This window comes from Camelina sativa, chromosome 8, assembly GCF_000633955.1.
Source record: "Camelina sativa cultivar DH55 chromosome 8, Cs, whole genome shotgun sequence".
Lineage (NCBI taxonomy): Eukaryota > Viridiplantae > Streptophyta > Magnoliopsida > Brassicales > Brassicaceae > Camelina > Camelina sativa.
The window spans coordinates 17,615,330-17,636,132 of NC_025692.1; the positions used below are offsets into that span (position 1 = coordinate 17,615,330).

Consider the following 20,803-nt stretch of genomic DNA (forward strand, 5'->3'; position numbering starts at 1 on the left):
TTTTTTTTTTTTTATTCCAACAACTGATCAGTAGATTAGATTTGAATCGTAGAACTCATGTCTGCAAAACCACATTCCTCCAATCATTCTACTGTTTGATATTGCAACAGGTTAATCTGACATATCCTGTCCTTAAAAATGGCACTGTGTGAATGTGCAGGAAGGTCCGCTGTAGATTCAAGGTTGGAGAATGATAAGTTAAGCAAAGACAAGCCTTTACGTGATGGTGGGTCAAAAATGTACATTTAATTGATTGGGTTTTTCTTCAAGTGGTTTCTTTATAATACCAATTCATGAGAACATACATTAACCAAGCGTTTTCTTTTCTGTGTAGTTAATCAGATACTCTCCATTCTTCAGAGACGGAATGTTACAGAGACATGTTCTGATAATAACCCGCAAACATCAGCGCTTTTAACACCTCCAGAATCTGATACCCGCCAAAGCCACAAGATGGAGTCTGTTTTAACGAAAGGTAACTCTGGAGTTTAAATTATTTAGACTTGTAGAGCTTAACTGAATCCAAATATAGATAGTTAGCCATTCAGTATGCAAAACTGTAGTTATAGTTATTATGGTTATATTTAATTTTATTGTTGAAATCTAAAAGATTTTGTTTCTTTTACTTATCTGAGTTGCAGCAGCATCTAGGGAAGAAGTAATGGTGCAAGAAACCTCATCGGCCAGCACAAGAGGTTGCTTAATGAGTGATCCTCCGAGTTTTGACCTCGGAATCTAAACAGACCCCTCAAGATATCATTTTACATAAATAGCTAACTCGTTTTTTTTCATTTTACCTCAAAGTCCTTCACGAACTATAGTTTCACCTAATATGTAGTTTTATACTCTAAGTTGGGTGAAAATCAAAACTGGTAACTAGTAAGTATGTACCCTGAGTATCAAGAAAGATTTGAAAATTTGTTGGTGTACGTTTATTAGGTAAAAACTATAATAGTGAAGTCTTTTGTAATTTACCATTGTAATTAGGCTTCCGTTCAAACCTGCATGGTTTATGTTCCAATTTGCGTCCAAGTTAACTACAAATTAAACAACAAAGGACAAGTAATTCATAAATTACAAATTAATAAGTTTCCATGAATTTCTCTTAATGTACGATGGCGTGAAAGTTGTCCTAAAATAAATTTGGGAATTTCCAAATTTCTTAAGACAGTGACATATTTTATTATGAAGATAAATATAGATAGAGCACATGAGCGAGTCTTTCGAATATCCTACGAGTGCGGTTGACCATAGTAACCACAACTCTCTTCTACAAATATTCCAAATTTTGATCAACAGAAACGTAGTAGAAGAAGTTAACTTGCGAGAGAGATATACGTTACTTTAATAGAAAGACACAAAAATATACATAGACAAAGAAGGGAAATGGCGGGGCCAGAACAAGCGGCGAGGCAGTCGAGTGAAGTGTTGGGCCAGCGGAAGTCGTTAGGGATATGTCCGGTGAGAGCGGCAGCGGTTGGAGCGGTAATAATCGGTGGACTTGGCTACATGGTTTTGTACAGCAAGAAGAAGCCTGAAGCTTCAGCAGGTGATGTCGCTAGAGTTATGTCAGGCGTCGGTGGGACTACTGAGAGCACTCGTCCTCGTAACTGAGCTTCTAAATTAACTTAACGTTTATATACTTTACTTTCAAACCAAGGGATTGTTATTGTTGTGATTGATCTATATAGTTGAATTCTCTAAATATTTGTTATATTGGAATCATTAGGTGGCTTAATATTACTCTAGACTTCAATCTAATATCGTAGAAGATTTAGTGGTAATTACTTTAGAAATTTGTAGGCGTTGGATGGGGGTTGAGGTGGGCCTAGCGCCTAACGATAAAATCGAGAATAAACAGAAATTACTGGAGGACTAATTTTAGGGATATTTATTAAATTAATAATAAAATAAATTAAATAGTATTAAATATATGTATAATTTTATTTATATTAACAGAAAAACACAAATAAAGTATAAAACTAAAGCATTTTTAACTGATTCCTGAGCGAAACTTGTCAAGATGAGCTTCTGCTTGCAGATCCACGGTTTTTGACTTATGAGCCACCCATCTCCATGATCTTGGCCCCATATTCTTATTTCATGGTTCATAAGTACCTATAAGAAAGACATGACAAACACTGTCAAAGATTGCTAAGCAAGNGAAGATAAATATAGATAGAGCACATGAGCGAGTCTTTCGAATATCCTACGAGTGCGGTTGACCATAGTAACCACAACTCTCTTCTACAAATATTCCAAATTTTGATCAACAGAAACGTAGTAGAAGAAGTTAACTTGCGAGAGAGATATACGTTACTTTAATAGAAAGACACAAAAATATACATAGACAAAGAAGGGAAATGGCGGGGCCAGAACAAGCGGCGAGGCAGTCGAGTGAAGTGTTGGGCCAGCGGAAGTCGTTAGGGATATGTCCGGTGAGAGCGGCAGCGGTTGGAGCGGTAATAATCGGTGGACTTGGCTACATGGTTTTGTACAGCAAGAAGAAGCCTGAAGCTTCAGCAGGTGATGTCGCTAGAGTTATGTCAGGCGTCGGTGGGACTACTGAGAGCACTCGTCCTCGTAACTGAGCTTCTAAATTAACTTAACGTTTATATACTTTACTTTCAAACCAAGGGATTGTTATTGTTGTGATTGATCTATATAGTTGAATTCTCTAAATATTTGTTATATTGGAATCATTAGGTGGCTTAATATTACTCTAGACTTCAATCTAATATCGTAGAAGATTTAGTGGTAATTACTTTAGAAATTTGTAGGCGTTGGATGGGGGTTGAGGTGGGCCTAGCGCCTAACGATAAAATCGAGAATAAACAGAAATTACTGGAGGACTAATTTTAGGGATATTTATTAAATTAATAATAAAATAAATTAAATAGTATTAAATATATGTATAATTTTATTTATATTAACAGAAAAACACAAATAAAGTATAAAACTAAAGCATTTTTAACTGATTCCTGAGCGAAACTTGTCAAGATGAGCTTCTGCTTGCAGATCCACGGTTTTTGACTTATGAGCCACCCATCTCCATGATCTTGGCCCCATATTCTTATTTCATGGTTCATAAGTACCTATAAGAAAGACATGACAAACACTGTCAAAGATTGCTAAGCAAGAAAAATAAGAAAATGTAAATTAAAGGCTTAAAAGGCTTACCCCTCTGACAATGGTGTTGTATTCTAGTCGCTCTGAATATTTGACAAACTTCACAGCCAATATTGGACCTTCACGACAACTAATCTTTGCGATGAGTTCTTCCTTATCATCTTGCCATATATTTACCTCACCATCAAAGGAATAAGAAGCCAAGCGGGTAATCCTCTTATCAGGTAATTGAAAAAATGACAAATTTGTAACTTCTTCTATATGCCTCCTCAAAATCTGCACACCATCGCTGCAAACTTTTGTGGTATCAATTCGAAAAACACTGTTATTAAGTGAAACCACCAAGATTTCCTGCCAAAAAAAAATTACAAGAATTAGTATAACAAAGCAAGATTTCCTGCCTAAAGACATTTGAATTAATATAATTCAGAGCAACATATTCAAGAACATGTTTAAATTAATTTTTTGTGTGGGTGCCAAGATACTTGTGGATGTTGTGTGACTACTGACTTTGTTGGTATATGTAGAGTAATAACTATGCTACAAGCAATGTGAGGCTGATCATCTCCCTTACAACTTTTAGAGATAATCAATGGCTAACTAAGTTATATACATATTAATTATTTATGAATCATTATCTTTGCCTGAAACTTTAATTTCAATATATTTTTATATATGTTGAAATGGGTAAAAGACATACTTGACAAGTCTCCTTATGCTAAACCTAGTCGATTATAGATTATTCTATTATAGAGTTGATTATAAGTTCCAAACTGCTACTCCTTTGATCTTGGTTCAGCCATTTGGACATCATACTATGTATAATCTAGTTCACAGATATAGCAATATTTTTGATGAAAATAATTAATGTATACACATCATACTCTTTCTTGTTAACTATTGCCTATAAAAAATAAGTTGAATTCTAAAAACCAACGGAAAATGAAATTTTTACATCATGTTCTAATCTTAATAAATCATATCACATACCTTTGTATTACTAAGTATAATTAGAAATCTCGATATCCTCTTAGAAAATCCACAATATATTATACATGCTTAGTCTAGAGCTAAACTTTGTAAATTGTGTTTGTGAAATTCACATTTTTTCCTTTCAATTTACTTTGAAGAATTATTATATTATATTTTAAAATTTTACATCAACATTCAATTTTTTTTTTTGGTACACATCAAGTGCATGGTCAAACCATCTCATTTTCTTCTAATTAAATAACACCACAAGGATCGATGATGTTAAAAAACGATTGATATTTAGAATTTTTTTCACTCATTGCAGTTACATATTTATAGCAAAATTTCTATAAATCTCAATTAATAATCATTATATAATTATAAAATTTTCTGGTTCCAAATTCAGCTAGCGTAAAATTTTAAAAACTTGTTAACTTCAATATTTTGCGCATGTATCATGCTTATGTTTTAGTTTCCATTTATATAACTATTTTGGTTTCTTAACAAATCTCATATTTAACCAAATATATACTCACTACAAATAAAAACATTAGTGGTATGTTCTCGATTTTCTGTCCAACATTTGTGAAGAGTTGTATACTCCTAATTCCTAAATGTTTCCAAAAACATTGTATTTGATCATCAGTATTATTATATTAGGCTAATTGAATTAGGAAGAACACATATCATTATCACTAGGATAGTGAAATATTTTTTTTTATCAACATTCATGCTATTGCGATCACCGAGAGTATTAATTAATTATAATTTTAAATTTATTAAAAATATCTATATTAACATTTTTATAATACATTTTGTGTTATACCCTTTCAGTTATGGTTATTTAAAATTTTATTTACAATCTTAATCTCTAAAAAATTGCATAAAAAAAAAACTTAAATATGGTAAATCAACAATAATATTTATTGTAATATTTTTTTGGGTAAAAACTTTATAATCTTTATTGTTAATTCACAATAATCGTAATCTTTCCTTTATCAATTGACACTAATGAGCTAAGAATCCATTTTTGGTTTTCCCAAGATTTTCTCAAATCGATTCCACCTTAATCCTAGACACCTAATTTCTCTATAAATATAGCTTTTCGATCTCACCCTTTCAACTCATCAAGCAATTACCTCATTCCATCTGTTCTCCTTAATTCATCAAATTTAGCAATGACACATTCCTCAGAGATGTGATTATCCTACAAGACAACATAGCTATTTGGTAAGATGACTCTATAGTATGATTATTCTTTTTAAAACATATCTTTTCACAGGTATAACGGTTGATGTTGCAGTGATAGGAATATGTTAATCGTTTGAAAAACTGATAACCCGAGAAGGAGCAAAGAATGAAAACCCATCGAAAATTATGGGTTGAATTATGCAATTAGACAATTCAAGCCAACCAATCATCGTTCCATAATGGGATCCATCAATCAAGACGTTGTCATACGGTGATACAGGTGTTGTTATACTTTCTTTGTATCTTATGCATCTATGTTATATTAACACTTAGATTTGTTACATAGGTAACCAGAAAGGCAGAAACAATGATAATATGTAAATCAAACAAAGCCAAATGAAAAAAAAAAAAAAAAACTATTAATATAACATTCATGAAATCATGCCATATAGATTGTTTTAACAGTATTTAAGATTATGCTTACAATTCTCACATGACCTTTGCAGCATCTTTACTTTACAAACTAAAGAGTAGATAACTAAACTCTTCAATGTATACTTAACACTTCCACTGAGAATTAAACAAGTCTTTAGTTTATATTTTGAATTGAATCCTTCTACCAACAAAAAGAACATTTTTTTTTTTGGACAAACAGATGTTATCATTCATTAGAGAAAGAGTAACATACAAGGTAGGAAAGAGGGCATAGCAGAGCATTCCTCAAAGTTTAAAACAACAAAGCAGTAAAGATAGATAAGCGCAAAAGATATTAGGAACTTGAGAGCTATGGACCAAAAGCTAGGTAGCAGTTTGGAGCATATAAGATCAAGGCATATCAATGCTATTTCCTTGAGCAAGTCAAAGGAAAGGAGGGTGGCAATGAAATGAACAAAGCTGAGAGTCGCACTGGAGATAGAGCTTTGACAAGGGGTTGAGCAGGGTTGAGAGTGCTCTGAGAAACGGTACCAACAGAGGTGGTTGCGATTCTGAAGTTGGGAGAGAGTAGCTTGAAGAGGTTGTGATAACTACTGCTTCTTAGAGAAGGGATCATAATGCCACTATTCTCCAAGCTTGACTGAAGGATCTTCAAAAAGTTGATAAGATGCAGTTTGAAGCACAAATTCAATAGGCGAGATAAGGAGAAGAGGCTGATGAAACAGAGGTAACCCCCACTCCATAGAGATGGGATCATAATGCCAAGTTTCAGCAAGTTTTCTTTTTCCAGAAGTTCATCCCTAGGTGATTCTAGTAACATAGTTCTCAGAAGATTCTTACACCAAACGAGCCACAATGATGGTTTAAGGTTCCATAGCAGTCTTTGAACTAAGGATAGCTTTAAACTAATCAATCGTTGGCTAGGATGTGGAAGAGTAGAGATCAGACCATACCTAGTTACATGCTGACACTGGATCTGCCGAATTTTTGGGAATATGTAGTATAGGTGAACACGGGATGCAAGCATTGAGGATAACCCGACAAACGGGTCAGATTCATTAAAGAAGGGCAGCATTGCAATCCTCCATATCAACCACTTCAAGAGGCCTTGATATAAGAAGTTATCAAGCAGATCATCCGCCTTCAGTCTTCTGCTACCGAGGGAACCTCGACTTGACCAAGCAGATAGTACTGATACTAACCAATGTGAACTTGATATGAATCTAAAAACATAGTGTCTAAGGCTCGTCCAAGTCATAGGTGAATCATAGTTTAACCAGAGCAAACTAGCTACCAGGATTCCAAGACAAGCATGGGGATTAAACCTGGGCCAAAGGGATAGCAAGAGAGAAACAGAGGACGCCGAGGATGTAGGTTGCGTTGTCAAAATCTTTATCGTCTCCGGCGTCAAAACAGAGCTCCCGTCCAGCTGCAGCCAAGTAAGCGCCTTGGTGAGAGGATCAAGATCCGAGGAGCGGTGAGATGTTGCGGTTGACAGCGAGATGAGACAGTAAGATCGACAGAAACCGAGGCTAGTGAGGCAATCATGGCTCTCAGAGACAGTAATAGGTGGCTGGGAACTCGATGGAGCAAGCTCACCAAGGAGAGACACCGGATGCAGAGGAGAGGGAGGGGGTTGAAGCTGATGCACGGTTGAAATTGAGATTTTGAAACTCAAGAGGTCTCCGACGAAGCTGAAATTAGAAACAAACAGAGTATAGAGAACAAGGGGGCAGCAAAGATGAAGAAACGGTGGCCCAGCAATGCCGATCCGACTCGGTACCGTCGGGAAAGGATATCTCGATGATTGTGCCAGAGAGAAAGCGGCTAGGGCGAACTTAGATTTCAATCAATTTTTTTCTAAAAGACAATTTCTCCTACAAAAAGAACATAAACCAAAGAAAAATCACTATATTTGAATCGTTTAATAGTATTTTCTCTTATGTTTACAATTTTGTAGTTTTCCGTACATGGCAGCGTCATTACTTTAGTTGAGTCTAATTACCAAAGTAAAGTCTCTAAGAGACGACTGTATATTCTCCGCAATTGTAGTTTATTCAATTCAACAGCTTTGTCTTTTTTTTTTCATCAGCGATTTACAAAGCTGACGAATCAAACTCGAGCCAGGTAAGAAAACACAGCGATTACAAGGTACATACTTAAAAATTTATCAATTTATTTTTTGATGAGAGATACAGAGAAGACGAAAAGAACTATGGAAAGATTCCATCGAGAAATGAAGCTTTGTATTCGTGATATAGAAACGCGGATACGAAGCACAACCTACGCAATGGACTTTGTTCATATTTAATTTAGAGATCCTAACAGGCTATCTAAACTAATCACATTTGTAATCCAATAACTCCAAAATGGTTAATATTTGGTCAAATGCTTGAAAGTCAGTGTTTACATTTTCCCATTTTTCTAAGCATAGTTTATAAAATAAAATAAAATAAAAAAACTAAAATGATTAGTATGCAAAAATTAGTTTGAGTTTTTATATAAGTTTATAGTTTGAGTTTTTATATAAGTTTTTAAAAATTAGTTTGAGTTTATATTTATTTGTGACATTAAATTTTAAGATGGAATCACAAACTTTTAAAAATATAATCTAAGCTTCCAGTTAATTTTCAAAATACTTTTTTTTGGAAACATCCATGGAAGTTTCCACTTCTATTTTAAAATTTTAAAATATCATATGATGGGCTGATATAACGAGACGAATTTGGATGAATATTAATATAAATTAAAAAATTATTGTTGATTTATGATGCGCCATGTTGATGATATGCTATCTCCCAGCATGGAGTGAAATCAAGAACTATCCATGAATTAGAGCTAAAATCATAGATATTGTACTCAAGAAATCGGTGATGACCATGAAGGTTGTATTGATCCACAAAACTCAAAATTTAGTGTTTACGGTTATTGTCGTATCCGACAGCATACTACAAAACTCAAAATTTTGCTATAACGTAAGCGCTTTGGGGTTGGATCCACCTGATTTGACCCAAATAAGGATTCCACACCACGCGCCTAGCGTTGTCCTCTTTGGTCACGCATAACAATAACCCGTCGCATTGAAACACTTTATATATCTCGACTTGATTAAGTATAACATTACAACCTATCTCCTTTATATATAGATGGATCAACCATTAATTCACCTTCGTTGAAGGTTCCATGGAGATCAAATCTCAATGAACAAAGCTTATACTTCTGCATCATGAAGCCCAAGAACTGATGCTTTGCATCTGCTTTACAAAGAATCCGATCTTTGGATAAAGTGTTCCATCTTTTGCAAGTGGATCTCACTGCTCCAAGAGAAGTTATCGGAACCTTAGACAATATCTTCTTAACCAAATCCTTCGAAAGATCAGAGATTGTTGTCATGGTTTCAAATAAAAATCAGATCGTTCTCTAACTCTCTTGCCAATCTTTTTTTATATCCTGTTTTATAAATTTGTTTATTACTTTCTCTAATTGAAATATTATGGAATATATTATTGAAAGGAGACAAAAGAAATTCATCTTCCTTCTCACCAACACCGTTGCCTCAGAACAAGCCGCCACCACCTCCGCAGCTGCCCTCAACGTCACCAAAACTCCCCATCTCAATATCTATATATATGTAGGTGTAATGGCTACAAATGTCAGATGGAATTTGGCAGAGTCAGAAGAACGATGTATACATTTTGTATCTTTTCTGGTCAGCTCAAATATAACTGTGTAACTAAATAGAAACAAGAATAATGTATAATTGATTGGTCTTGTCCAGAAGACATTGCAAAACAAAAACAAAACAGAAACAAATGAAAAGAGATGATAAAAAGGCTATCATTATCTTGTGGAGATTGGTTTCATGTTAGCTACCGGTTATCTCTAAGTTGGTTTGGGCATGTTTAAGGTGACTTGGCCATGAAGCTGCTTGGTCAACAAATCAATAATCGTAAGATCAGCAACGCTAATATTGTTTTCCTTATTTTGTATAAACATGATTCGTAACGATCTGCTTTCTCGAGTAAATATATATGTTTGTAAATCAAGTCATAAGTAATATACATAAAACTTCTGAATCTCTGTTTCTTCATTATCACTATCATAAAACAAGCTATTTGATTAGTTAATAGAGAGTCTTCTTCTTTGTACTTGTTGGTTGGCCTCCTCTTGTTCTCTTCTTCTCTTTCCTTTTTGAATCGTGCAATTTTCTTTGATCTGAACTAAACTTTGAACATAAGAGCCAAAACACACAAGTGGGCAATAATAATGATATTCTTCGAGAGATCTTTGTTGGTGACTCTCAACTTCTCCAAGGCACACTTTTCTAAAGTAGCCATTCTCTCCAATAATGTAAGCTGCGCCCTCGTAGCAGGCCATTTTAGATTTGTCAAAATCAAGAATCACAGCGAGTTTCTTCTCCTTGTCAATGAAGAAACTGCCACCGTTATAGTGAAACTGAAAATCATCATCACCACAGTGTGGTTCCATATCAAATTTTAAGAAAGGGCTCCATGACACTGCATTGGGCTCAATCGTAGTTGTAACCCAAATCTCCACCTCTGATATTCCATCGGGCTGAGATAACACGGCTAGTTTCTCGCCTCCAATAGAAGACAGACCTCCAACATCGCCAAGATAGTGCACAATCGGCAGAGGAAGAAACTTTCCAAAGCTCTCTGTTGTAAAATCAAAACATAGTAAACAGTCACCATCCTCTTCGTCTACTATTTTTTTATTGGCAAAAAAGTAAGTGTTTCCTTTCAAAGATGCGCAGCGATGATGAAAGTACTCTATCTTCCAGGTGGGAGTATTGATATCAAGAACCCTCCATGAATTAGAGCTAAAATCATAGATTTCGCACTCAAGAATATGTTGCCAAGTAGAAATGTCGTGACGCTCCAAAAACCTCAAGATTTTGTGTTTACGGTTATTGTCGTATCCGACAGCATACATGTCTGCTATGTTGTAACTGTTTCTGGGTTGGATCCACCTGGTTTGACCCAAATAAGGGTTCCAAACCACGAGCCTAGTGTTGTCCTCTTTGGTCACGCATAACAATAACCCGTCGCAGTGAAAAACTTTAGATATCTTGACTTGATTAAGTCGATTATTACTTATCTCCTTTAGAGATTGATCCACGAATTCTTCGTCTTTGTTGTAAAAGAGATTGAACCTCAGTGAACAAAGCTTATCCCTCTTCACCATGAACCCCATAAACTGATGCTTTGCTTCTGCTTTACACAGAATACTTTTTCTGGATAAAGCGTTCCATCTTTTGCAAGTGGATCTCACTGCTCCTAGACAAGTTATCGGAACTCTAGAGAGTATATCCTCTACCAAATCCTTTGCAAGATTAGAGATCGTCGTCATTGTAAAATAATCGGCTAGGGTTCTCTCTAACTTTGCTTGGGATCGTCTTTTTTATATATATACTTATTTCTAAACTTCAGAAAAAAGAAAAAGATTTCCTTTTTCCCTTTTTCTATCATAATTCTGATTAGTTTAAATTATTTATTTACTGCTAACTAAATATGTGGTTTTTCCATTTTTTTTTAGGGGAAAATAGTTGCCACTAAATTAGTCCAATTACTAAAAAAATAAATAAAAAAAACAATCAACAAGTTGAGATGCTCTTCTCACAAGTCACAATAGCGTAATATTACTTATGTCGCCTATATGTACCACCGAATTGGTAAGAACTTTCCATGCATGCAGGTGCCGACTGACTCCTGCTTTTCAATTCAAAGAGTCGTTCTGGTTGATTTTAATTATGTACGGTTATTTAGATTTTAGTTTTATCGACAATAACCGTAAACTAATGAATACTCAAATCTAAATATGATTTCGTTAAGATTGTTTATTTAGTTGCCTTTTGCTTTTGAATATACAATTGTCATTTTATTGTTTGTGATAACATTAAAAGCTCATATGAAAGGTAACTGCCAAAGGTTAGTCAAACACTAGACGAAGAAGAACCTTAAAAAAAAAAAAGAGAATGACGGCAGAACCGAATGCTACTATGACTGATATCAGTGAGAGGGTACAGCCACCGGGGGACCCGCCGGATGTTACTGGGGTTTGGGTGCGAAAGGTTACGGAGAGTTTTGGAGGAGGGATACCATCGCCGGAGAGTGTGATTGATGATGAGTTTGTCTTTGCACGGTTACAACTGGAATTTCCGGATGGTGCGGATGGTGAGCCGGTAATAACGATTGGGGAGGAGATTATTGAGGCGATATATGGGCTTTGGAAGCGTTTTATGATTGTGAAAGTGCTTGGGAGGCACTGATTCCAATCTCAGTGCTGAATCAAAAACTGAAAGAGTTATGGAAGCTAAAGGGAGAGATGTATGTCATGGACCTACCACGACAGTTTTTTCTGATCCGTTTTGAGCTTGAGCAGGAGTATCTCTCAGCACTGACCGGAGGACCATGGAGGGTGTTTGGTAATTATTTGATGGTTTAAGATTGGTCCCGGATTTTTGATCTCCTTAAGGATGATATTGTTACGACACCAGTGTGGGTGAGACTAACGAATATTCCAGTGCATTACTATAACAGGTCGATTCTTATGGGCATCGCACGGGGACTAGAGCAACCACTTAGGGTTGATGGTACCACGTTACATTTTGAAAGGGCAAGGTTTGCTCGTGTTTGTGTTGCGGTGGATCTCTCACGGTCTGGTGCGTCTGTACCATAGCTTTCTTTCTAGGGACTGGATAGTCCGGATATCGCATGTGTATAGAAAAGCGAACCGTGTTACCGATGGGTAGCTTCCTATGATTTCACTTTACCATTGGGTTTTCATTTATTAGAATCTAGTCCGAGTGATGTTGGTTATATTGTTGTTGTTGATGAGGATCTTTGAGGGCATGCCCTCCCACGGCAAATCCGTCTGTAATTTTTATATAGTCTTTGAATAAAACACAAGGGGACTTTTCTCCTTGTTTCCCACCAAAAAAAAATTAATATTATAATATTAAATATATTTAATTAAATTGATTAAGTTACAATTATGTAAAATACAATTGTCTCTTAAATCCTAGAACTAATAATTAAAATAAAATACAATTTTAACACTAAACAAAATTAACAAACAAAACAACTTAAATTTTATTTTTTTAATTACAAAAAAAAATGTCCAGCGGTTCACAATGGGTAAAATCTAGTAATTTTAAGATTTTACATGTCATCTTCGTAAAGTTGATTCATTTCAATTCCTTAATACATATCATTTGTAAAAAAAAAAAAAAAAGATAAAATATTATGGACTAAAAAATAATTTATCTCTATATTATTGCTTTGAAATTAAGAATTTCTGTCATATTCAATAAGCTTACAGAAAATTTAACTACTTTTCTGGTAACATTACTTTATATTTTCGGTATATTAAGTAATATATATTCAATTAGCTACTACGATAATCAATACTTTTGATCAATTCTCATTCTCACCATTGAGTATATCCCAAGAACCAAATAGAAAGGAAAAAGAAAAATTAGACCAACCATTCAAGAACAGCTGAAAGAAAAAGAAAAACATTCAGTACATGTCGTTACTTAAAACTAAATAATAACACTATGAATCTAATAAGCCAATTTCCAATATGCAGTTTCTTTCTTCTTCTTTATTTGTTGTCCCCATGAAAATAAAGGAAGAGAAGGAAACCAAAAAACTAAAGATTAATCATCAATGAACAACAACTTGTTGATCATCGTTAAGCATCACGGAGCTGTGATGATGAACCATGTGCCACCTTCCATTGTGGAACTCGAACACATTTGTGATCAGGAACGGACCACCATCCACGTTCAGGTATGCTTTCATGGTGACCCAAGCCATGTCCGTTAGTATCCGAGTACGAACAGTGTGGACCTGAAAGTCAAACCCTTGTTCCCAGTTGAAACAAAGTTGCCAGCTTTGCATCACTTCATTGTACCTGCAATTTGACCACGCAAAACATAGATGGTTCATACCAATTCTTCTCTCTTCTATCAAACAAATTAACAAAGATGTATTATCCCATTTGCAGATTACAAAATCCGGAACACACAGATGCATAAGAATTTAACTGTATGGAGTAGACTCAAACTATGGAATCATAATATCACATATCTCCTTTTTTATTCAGGATATGGAATATGCTGAAAGAATGCAAATTCTATTATACGCTTATAGCTACTGTGGATATACATACCAGTGCTAACTATGTCAACAATACCTATTGCTCTAAATCTTTTGCTTCAGCGTTTTTACTAAATACAACACAATACACTTTAACATCTTCTATCACTAGCAACTCCACAAGAGCATTGTTCCATTAGTATACCAGTGTTAACTAATAACTATGTCATCCTATTGCTGTAAAACTTTTTGCTACAACGTTTTCACTAAATCAAACAATACACTTAACATCTTGTATCACTAGCAACTTGGCAAGAGCATTGTTCCACTAGTATACTCAAACTTAGATACCATCTAACGGATGACAAAACCACCGGAACCAAAAAGCAAAGACATTTTTCATGAGCAAAAAATAAAAAGCAAGACGATGGTAGAGTTGTAGTTACCCAGAGAAGAGTTCCCCAGAGGCATGGATACACTTAACATAGTCCGAGTTCAACCACAATCGAGCCATCTCTTGAAGAGCTCTGTCTCTAATGATGCTGAAGAATTCAGTATTCACACTTATAATAGCTCTAGTAGTTGCATAGTAAGCTTTCCACCCATTAACTGGTGTTATACCATCTTGCTCCAGTGTAAAATCCTAGTACACACAAATGAGACAACAACACACACATGAATCCACCACCAAAATGCTATATATAAAACAAAAACTACATCTTTTAACCTAGAATCAAAAGCTTATACAAAAATGAGTGAGTGAGAGTTGTAAAAATAACCTTGTGATAAAGAGCTTTCCAAGCATTATCATCATTAGCAGCTTTCCTCATCAACGAATTAGTCATAGACAAGCGACAAAGACTTGGATAATCCAAGTAACTTAGCGCGTGTGTCGTTATTTCCGGAACCAACTGCTCCATCATCGACACTCCTGGCTTATCATCCACCACCACCGTGGAAGCCGTAACATCAGGAGGAGGAGGAGGCGTACCACCGTTCGTCAGCGGCGTCGAAGGCATAGGTTTGTTGTCCAGTTTTCTGACAGATCGAGAGACGCGAGGAGAGCCAAGGGGGGAACACGATTGCGATTTTATATAACTGCGACTATGAAGAACAAACAATAAAGACTAGTTACGCGGCGAGAAGGAGAAGTGATAATTTCCATTGATAAGACATGAAAAGACAAACAGAGATAAAACCTAGAAGGTGACGTACTTAGGGTTTAACGGTGGTTTCCTTCCTCTGCCGAAACCCTAGAAATTGAATCGGAAAATAAAATTGGCGAGACGAGGAGGAGGAAGACAGATTTGCAATTCCTTTTTTATTTATTTTTTTCTGGTCTCCAACTTTTGTAACTGACCGTCGCAAATGTTTATTGTGTCACTGTAGTAAATAGCGTTACGTTTCAAGGGTATTGTAGTGATCTTACATCTAATGTCTATCCGACTGGGTTTTTTATAGATAAAATAGCCTTAAGTTTCAAGGGTACTATAGTACTTGTACCCTAATTCGATGTCGTTTAACCTATAGGGCTTCTTCCAAACTTTAGATTTCTTGTTAACCACGATATTGTCTTTTCACATTATCGAATAGACAAGTATATCTTCTAATCTTATAAATATTTTTGTTAAGACATTGTAGCCACTAATGTCAGTTTCAGACACATTTTAGGTCTGTCTGGGTCGGGTGAAACAGGAATTGCTTATCTTGGCCTAAGGAGATACTGAATCTCCAAAACTTGTGGAGAAGACAAAAGAAGAGATGATAATAATAAGCTATTTACGTTTTTGTACTTTGACTACTTTGTTCCTTCATCTTTCCTTATTTACGCAGCTGACTGTCATTTGCACTTGTCCTTGTGATGGGCTCCGGAGGAAGCGGCTTCAACGTATTGCTCGGACAGTTTCTTGATCTTGTCACCTTCTTTGATCAAGAAGTTGGCACTCTTGGCTTTGCTATGGTACTTCATCACTTTCTCTGTGGTTTTCGTCACTGCCCATCTGTATTGTTCCACGTTTATCACTCCGCTCTTGCACAGTGGTCTGATATGTTCTTTGATGTATGCTTCCACCTTAGGAAAAAACAAGAAAACCAGTTCAGGAAATGGAGATGTTAATTTTTATATCTGACTATGAGAGAGAGAGTTCTATGAATTTTACCTTTTTGGTGACAGAGTTACTAAACGCATCAGCTTTGCTTTTCTCTTCTTTAGAAGGCTTCTCGCTTGTTTTCTCTTCTTTAGACGGCTTCTCGCTTGTTTTCTCTTCTTTAGAAGGCTTTTCGCTTGGATTGCACTTCTGAATGCTTTTGGGAACTTTTTTCTCTTGTATGGAAGTTTTCCCAAAGTTTGATGCGATGATCTCCCTGTGTGTGTTGCTCTCACACTCTGAATCAGGTACTTTAGCTTGAACACCATTATCACCAGATCCTTCAATGAGAGGTTTCTCAACTAGTTTCTCTGTACCAGGTCCGTATAGTTCTTCACATTCAGCAACAGAAAGGATCTCAACTCCTCCTACTTCTCCTTCTCCTTCCCCTTCTCCCTCACCCTCGGCCTCAACCTCGGGTAGAGGCTCAATAGGAACAAAACTCTTCCCATCTTCTTCGCCATTTGTGGTCCCCTTCTCGTTTACAGTTGTTTCTTCGTTTCCCAAGACTTCAGATTGATTCGAACACTTTTCCGGTTGAACAGTGGAGAAAACTACCTTCACCTTAGTCAAACTTTCATCCGGCTGCGATACTGAAGCCTTTGTAGCCATGGTAGCACCAATATAGTCTTCTTCATCCAATTCATACTCAAAATCCCCAAAGATGTCTGTATCAGGAACAGAATTCATGTCAAGTACATTATATGGGACTGCCTCCCTGGTCTTGTCCAAGGAACTGTCTCCTTTCTCTGGAAGAACTTCCGTTGAACGGGTCGGGCTGTTTGGTGGTGAATCAGCAAGACCTGCTGCTCTGAGGGCTTGAAGGACGGCTGGATCATCTGAATCTTTACCACTAATAAGTTCTGACTCGTTAACAGCCATTGGTGATGACGAATTTGGTTCTACAGAATTATCCATCACTTTGCTCTCGGAGTGATGCAGTATTTCTTGCGAGCATAAATTCAGATACACAACTTTGCTACTTGATTTATCAGCGATCGCTTTCTCAATATTTATAGCATCAGCAACGGCTAGTTCTGTTGCTGCACTTCTTCGAACAGACGGAAGGTTTTCTTTCTTTAAGAAATGCTCTGTCAGGCGATATAATTGTGTCTGCAGAAACAGCGATTTGCTTATGAACAAAAACCAGCACATGTGCATATAATAAAGCTAGCTATTCCCAATTTTTAATATTTCAGTTTAACGTATGTAATAATAGAAGTACAAATGGAACTGATGAAGTCTTAATGTTTTCCAAAAATAATTTTAATCCTCAAATTAGGACCAACTAGAAAATACTATAGAATCACAATCCAAATAATAGAGAAGATCTCTCACATATTTCCCATAAACATGAAATGACCACCCCTCATATGTGTGCATCTTAACTAATCAAAATGTGTACGATTTCTGAGCTTAAACTACCATAAAACCTAGAAGCAACAAGAATATATATTAAAGTGACCTCTTATTATCTGGAACCCAGCTAACTCATTATGAACCTAGCACTAATCGATGCCACGGGAACTGGAAATTAAAGTAAAGAGCTATCCACCTACCTGCCTAACTGCAACAGGAACTTTATTATGGCGACTGGTTGCAAGGCTTGGTCTCATATCAGCTGGAAGTTGAGCCTGATAGAAATGACAGAAACAAACGAGCAACAATCTCAAAACACCGGATTTTTTAAAAGCAACAAAGTAAGTGACGAGAATTACACACCAACAATGGATAACTCCCTTTGAGCTCAGGAGAGCCTTCTTTTTCTTCGGTTGAGTTGTTGCCAGCTAAAGCTTTCTTTCTTGCAAGAACCTGCAATGCCCATTTCCTTTTGTCTTTCTTGAGACCGTCGGGATTCTCAAACATTTCCTTAGAGTTACTCGATGTAAGATTAGGTTGCCCATCCGACTGTCTGTTTCCCAAGTTCAATTTTGATCCAGGTTTTATACTGCTCCCCTTGGCATCACTAATCTTTGGTATGGTCTTGCTGACTTCTGTGGGTTTTGCATTGTTTTGTGAGTTTCCCGTTTCTTTCGGTGCCAAAAGGGGCTTGAGATTATCATTTCTCGGGAACACGGAGGTATCTGCTAAATACAATCTGGAGAGGATAGGATTTGAGGCCTGTGGGGTTTCAGATGAAAAGCTTGTTTTGACGCCAGCTGGTTTCTTCTTCAAGAGGCTAAGAACAGACTTCAGAGTTTCAATTTTTTCAGGCTTTCTAGTTTGTATGCACCGATGCTTCCAAAACTCAACTTCACAGTCCCGGTGCCATGCACTTTTCCGCTTCCCATTTAAATCTGCATATATTTTCTTCGTGAGATTCTCTCTGACTTTTCCTTTCTGCAGCATCAACTTCTTGGCCTTTACTGCCAGAGCCGAATTTTTTCTAGGTGCTTCATCAGTTTTGGGTCCTGCCACAGCAGCTCTGAAGGCAGCCAAAAGTTTTGGATCGAATTGGTTTGTTGTGATGTCATCCATCGATTTGTTACGAACAGCCTCTCTTATTTCTTTCCTTAGTTTCTCAACCAGAATCATTGACTCTTTCTCGTCCTCCGGTGTCCTCTTGATCTTTTTTACCCTCAAACCAGCAGCATTCTCTCCTTCTGAAGACTTATCAGCAGGATTTGAACGCATGAGATTTTTTCTACGCCCAGTTCCTTTAACAATGCTGAAAATATCAACAGTTGTGTTGTTTGAAGGGGATCTGCTCTCTTGGTGAACGGTAGCCAAGTCTTCCTCTTCCTCGAGTTTGGGTTCATTGAGAGATTCGGAAATCTCAGGTTTAGTTTCTGAATTGCCATCATCTCCACTGGTAAAGAAATTCCACAATGAAACAACAACACTCTCAAAATTTGCCACACAAAGCAGAGAAAAGAGGGAAAGATGGTACCAAGAAAGGAACAGAATTCATTGTGAAACTGACCTGAAATCTGAATGCTTTCTCTTTAAGCTGATAACGCTAGCAACATCTGAATTGGAAATGGCTGAAGTGGAAAGATCTGGTAAACGCATTACAGTATATAAGACCCTTTTTAACTATGCAGATAATGATCAAATTACATTTAACCATAAACAGGAAGAAATGAAGGACACATAAGACATTCAGGCGAATAAAGGGCAGCATGTTACTTACTTTTTTGATCATTCATCAACAGACTATCCTTTTCTTCAACAGGTTCTACAGTTGCATAAAAAGGTTAAATTATTACTTGTAGAAATAGAGGACAAAGCATATTGAGAATCTATACGAATTAAGAAACTACAACTAAGACTCAGAGAAATCTGTATTACCACCAAATTAACTCTTGGTCAATCAATCTACCTGTTCTATTCTCCATGGGTGCAGCAAAACATGGTTGATCTGAATCAGAAAATAGTCTTGATGATATATCATGTGGTAAGGACTGCTTCAGCTCCAATTTTACTGGGACCTGCTCTGTATTTTCCTCCCCACACAGAATTTTCAGATGTGAGCTATCTGGGTCTCCATCATTTGTAGCTTGAACTGACGACGGGTTGGTATCACTTGATTCCATATGACACTCGTCTCCTTTGACAATTGATACAACAAGAGCTGTCTCGCCTTCATCAGCGACTGTAACTGAAAAGTTCCCAGAGTAAATAGCCTCGGCTGAGCATCCGCTATTTGTCCTCTCAGAAATATCCAGGGATTTTCTTGTCTCCGTTGGTGAGGTATCAGGTTGTGTCTCCATTGGCGAGATATCAGGTTCAAGTGGTTTTTCATTAGAGAGACATCTGTGGACACAAAGTAAAGGAGGGTAAACTATGATAACATGGCTGAGAGAACATAGAAAAAAGAAGAATATTATTGATAAGCCTTAAGTTTCACTTAGATTTGGTATGGAGTGTCTATACTAGTTAAACATAGAACTGGCACACGGAAATGATAAAAATAAGTCATGGAAACTCTACTATAAATATATGTTTACCTAATAGACTGATAATTAAACAAACAATATAATGAAACAACACTGCTGAAATTTATCAAGCCATGGATTAAGCAACCATATGTAGTCAATACGCTAACGAAACTTACCTCGGACATACCCATGTATCCTCTGATGCAACTTCCAGGTCAAAACCCACGCAAACGGCATGATACCTATTAGCACAGATGAAAGCAACAATCAGAAGATAATTTGTATATTGGAAAATAAGACCATGTAAGAATGCTGTAAAGATGAACAATCTAAAACAAAACGAAGTATAAAAAGGCAAGATCATGCACATATAAGACTGAAAAGGCTAGTATCTTTGTCGTTTACATGTCATAGAATAAACTCCCTTCATATGATAGTGATAGCATTTAGAAACCGGCAGCACAACTAAGCTATAAAGATGGTAGACACAAACATTATGGCACTGTAACAACTAAGGAAGCACCTGAAGTTCACCAGTTAATGAAGTGGAGTGATCGAAAAAATGGTAAAACAACAATCATGAAAATTAACACATAATAAACAACCCATGGATAAAATTTAACAGGTAATAATAGTTACCATATGTCACAAGAATCACACGCAATTGATGTATCAAGGTTGGAATCCCCTTCAATGTAACTGAAGGTGTTACGGATCTTGCAAAGATCGCCATCTAAACAGATAACTGCCTACAAAATGATTAGGAAAGCTTAATGTACTTAGTAGAGATTAGGAAAACCAATATATGATATACTTACATTTTCATAAATGTAGTGTGTTTCGTCAATATAGTGTGACGGAGAAGCGACAGCATCAGTCTCCTCCTCAATGCAGTAATCTTCATCTCTGCATGCCATGTATTTGA

At 36.3% G+C, this 20,803-nt stretch overlaps 4 protein-coding genes across 10 annotated transcripts in view; 1 reads left to right on the top strand and 3 right to left on the bottom strand.

Annotated features, from left to right (window-relative positions):
• Window positions 1-972, top strand: part of LOC104707378 — a 3,646-nt gene extending 2,674 nt beyond the window's left edge. For 5 of the 6 annotated variants that reach the window (XM_019228518.1, XM_010423711.2, XM_010423714.2 and 2 more), the window contains 3 exons: window positions 161-226; window positions 335-475; window positions 642-972. In XM_019228518.1, coding sequence (XP_019084063.1) covers window positions 161-226; window positions 335-475; window positions 642-739 — 305 coding nt within the window. In that variant the 3' untranslated portion in view covers window positions 740-972. The remainder of the gene's footprint in view (window positions 1-160; window positions 227-334; window positions 476-641) is intronic. The other variant, XM_010423712.2, reaches the window with a different exon arrangement.
• On the bottom strand, window positions 9,847-11,097 carry LOC104709646 (putative F-box protein At3g20030). Its single transcript, XM_010426221.1, has 2 exons — window positions 10,064-11,097; window positions 9,847-9,970 (listed from the first exon to the last, which is right to left on the bottom strand). Exons 1-2 carry the CDS (start codon window positions 11,095-11,097, stop codon window positions 9,847-9,849), a joined length of 1,158 nt encoding a protein of 385 aa, XP_010424523.1.
• On the bottom strand, window positions 13,140-15,253 carry LOC109124702 (F-box protein SKIP8-like). The gene is made up of 4 exons (XM_010423718.2): window positions 15,066-15,253; window positions 14,630-14,954; window positions 14,297-14,493; window positions 13,140-13,665 (listed from the first exon to the last, which is right to left on the bottom strand). Exons 2-4 carry the CDS (start codon window positions 14,867-14,869, stop codon window positions 13,416-13,418), a joined length of 687 nt encoding a protein of 228 aa, XP_010422020.1. The 5' UTR covers window positions 14,870-14,954; window positions 15,066-15,253; the 3' UTR covers window positions 13,140-13,415.
• Window positions 15,441-20,803, bottom strand: part of LOC104707382 (uncharacterized protein At4g10930-like) — a 10,239-nt gene continuing 4,876 nt past the window's right edge. For both annotated transcript variants that reach the window (XM_010423720.2, XM_010423721.2), the window contains 8 exons: window positions 20,055-20,120; window positions 19,320-19,753; window positions 19,131-19,175; window positions 18,921-18,996; window positions 17,720-18,806; window positions 17,557-17,631; window positions 16,010-17,110; window positions 15,441-15,921 (listed from right to left, as the gene is read on the bottom strand). In XM_010423720.2, coding sequence (XP_010422022.1) covers window positions 15,691-15,921; window positions 16,010-17,110; window positions 17,557-17,631; window positions 17,720-18,806; window positions 18,921-18,996; window positions 19,131-19,175; window positions 19,320-19,753; window positions 20,055-20,120 — 3,115 coding nt within the window. In that variant the 3' untranslated portion in view covers window positions 15,441-15,690. The remainder of the gene's footprint in view (window positions 15,922-16,009; window positions 17,111-17,556; window positions 17,632-17,719; window positions 18,807-18,920; window positions 18,997-19,130; window positions 19,176-19,319; window positions 19,754-20,054; window positions 20,121-20,803) is intronic.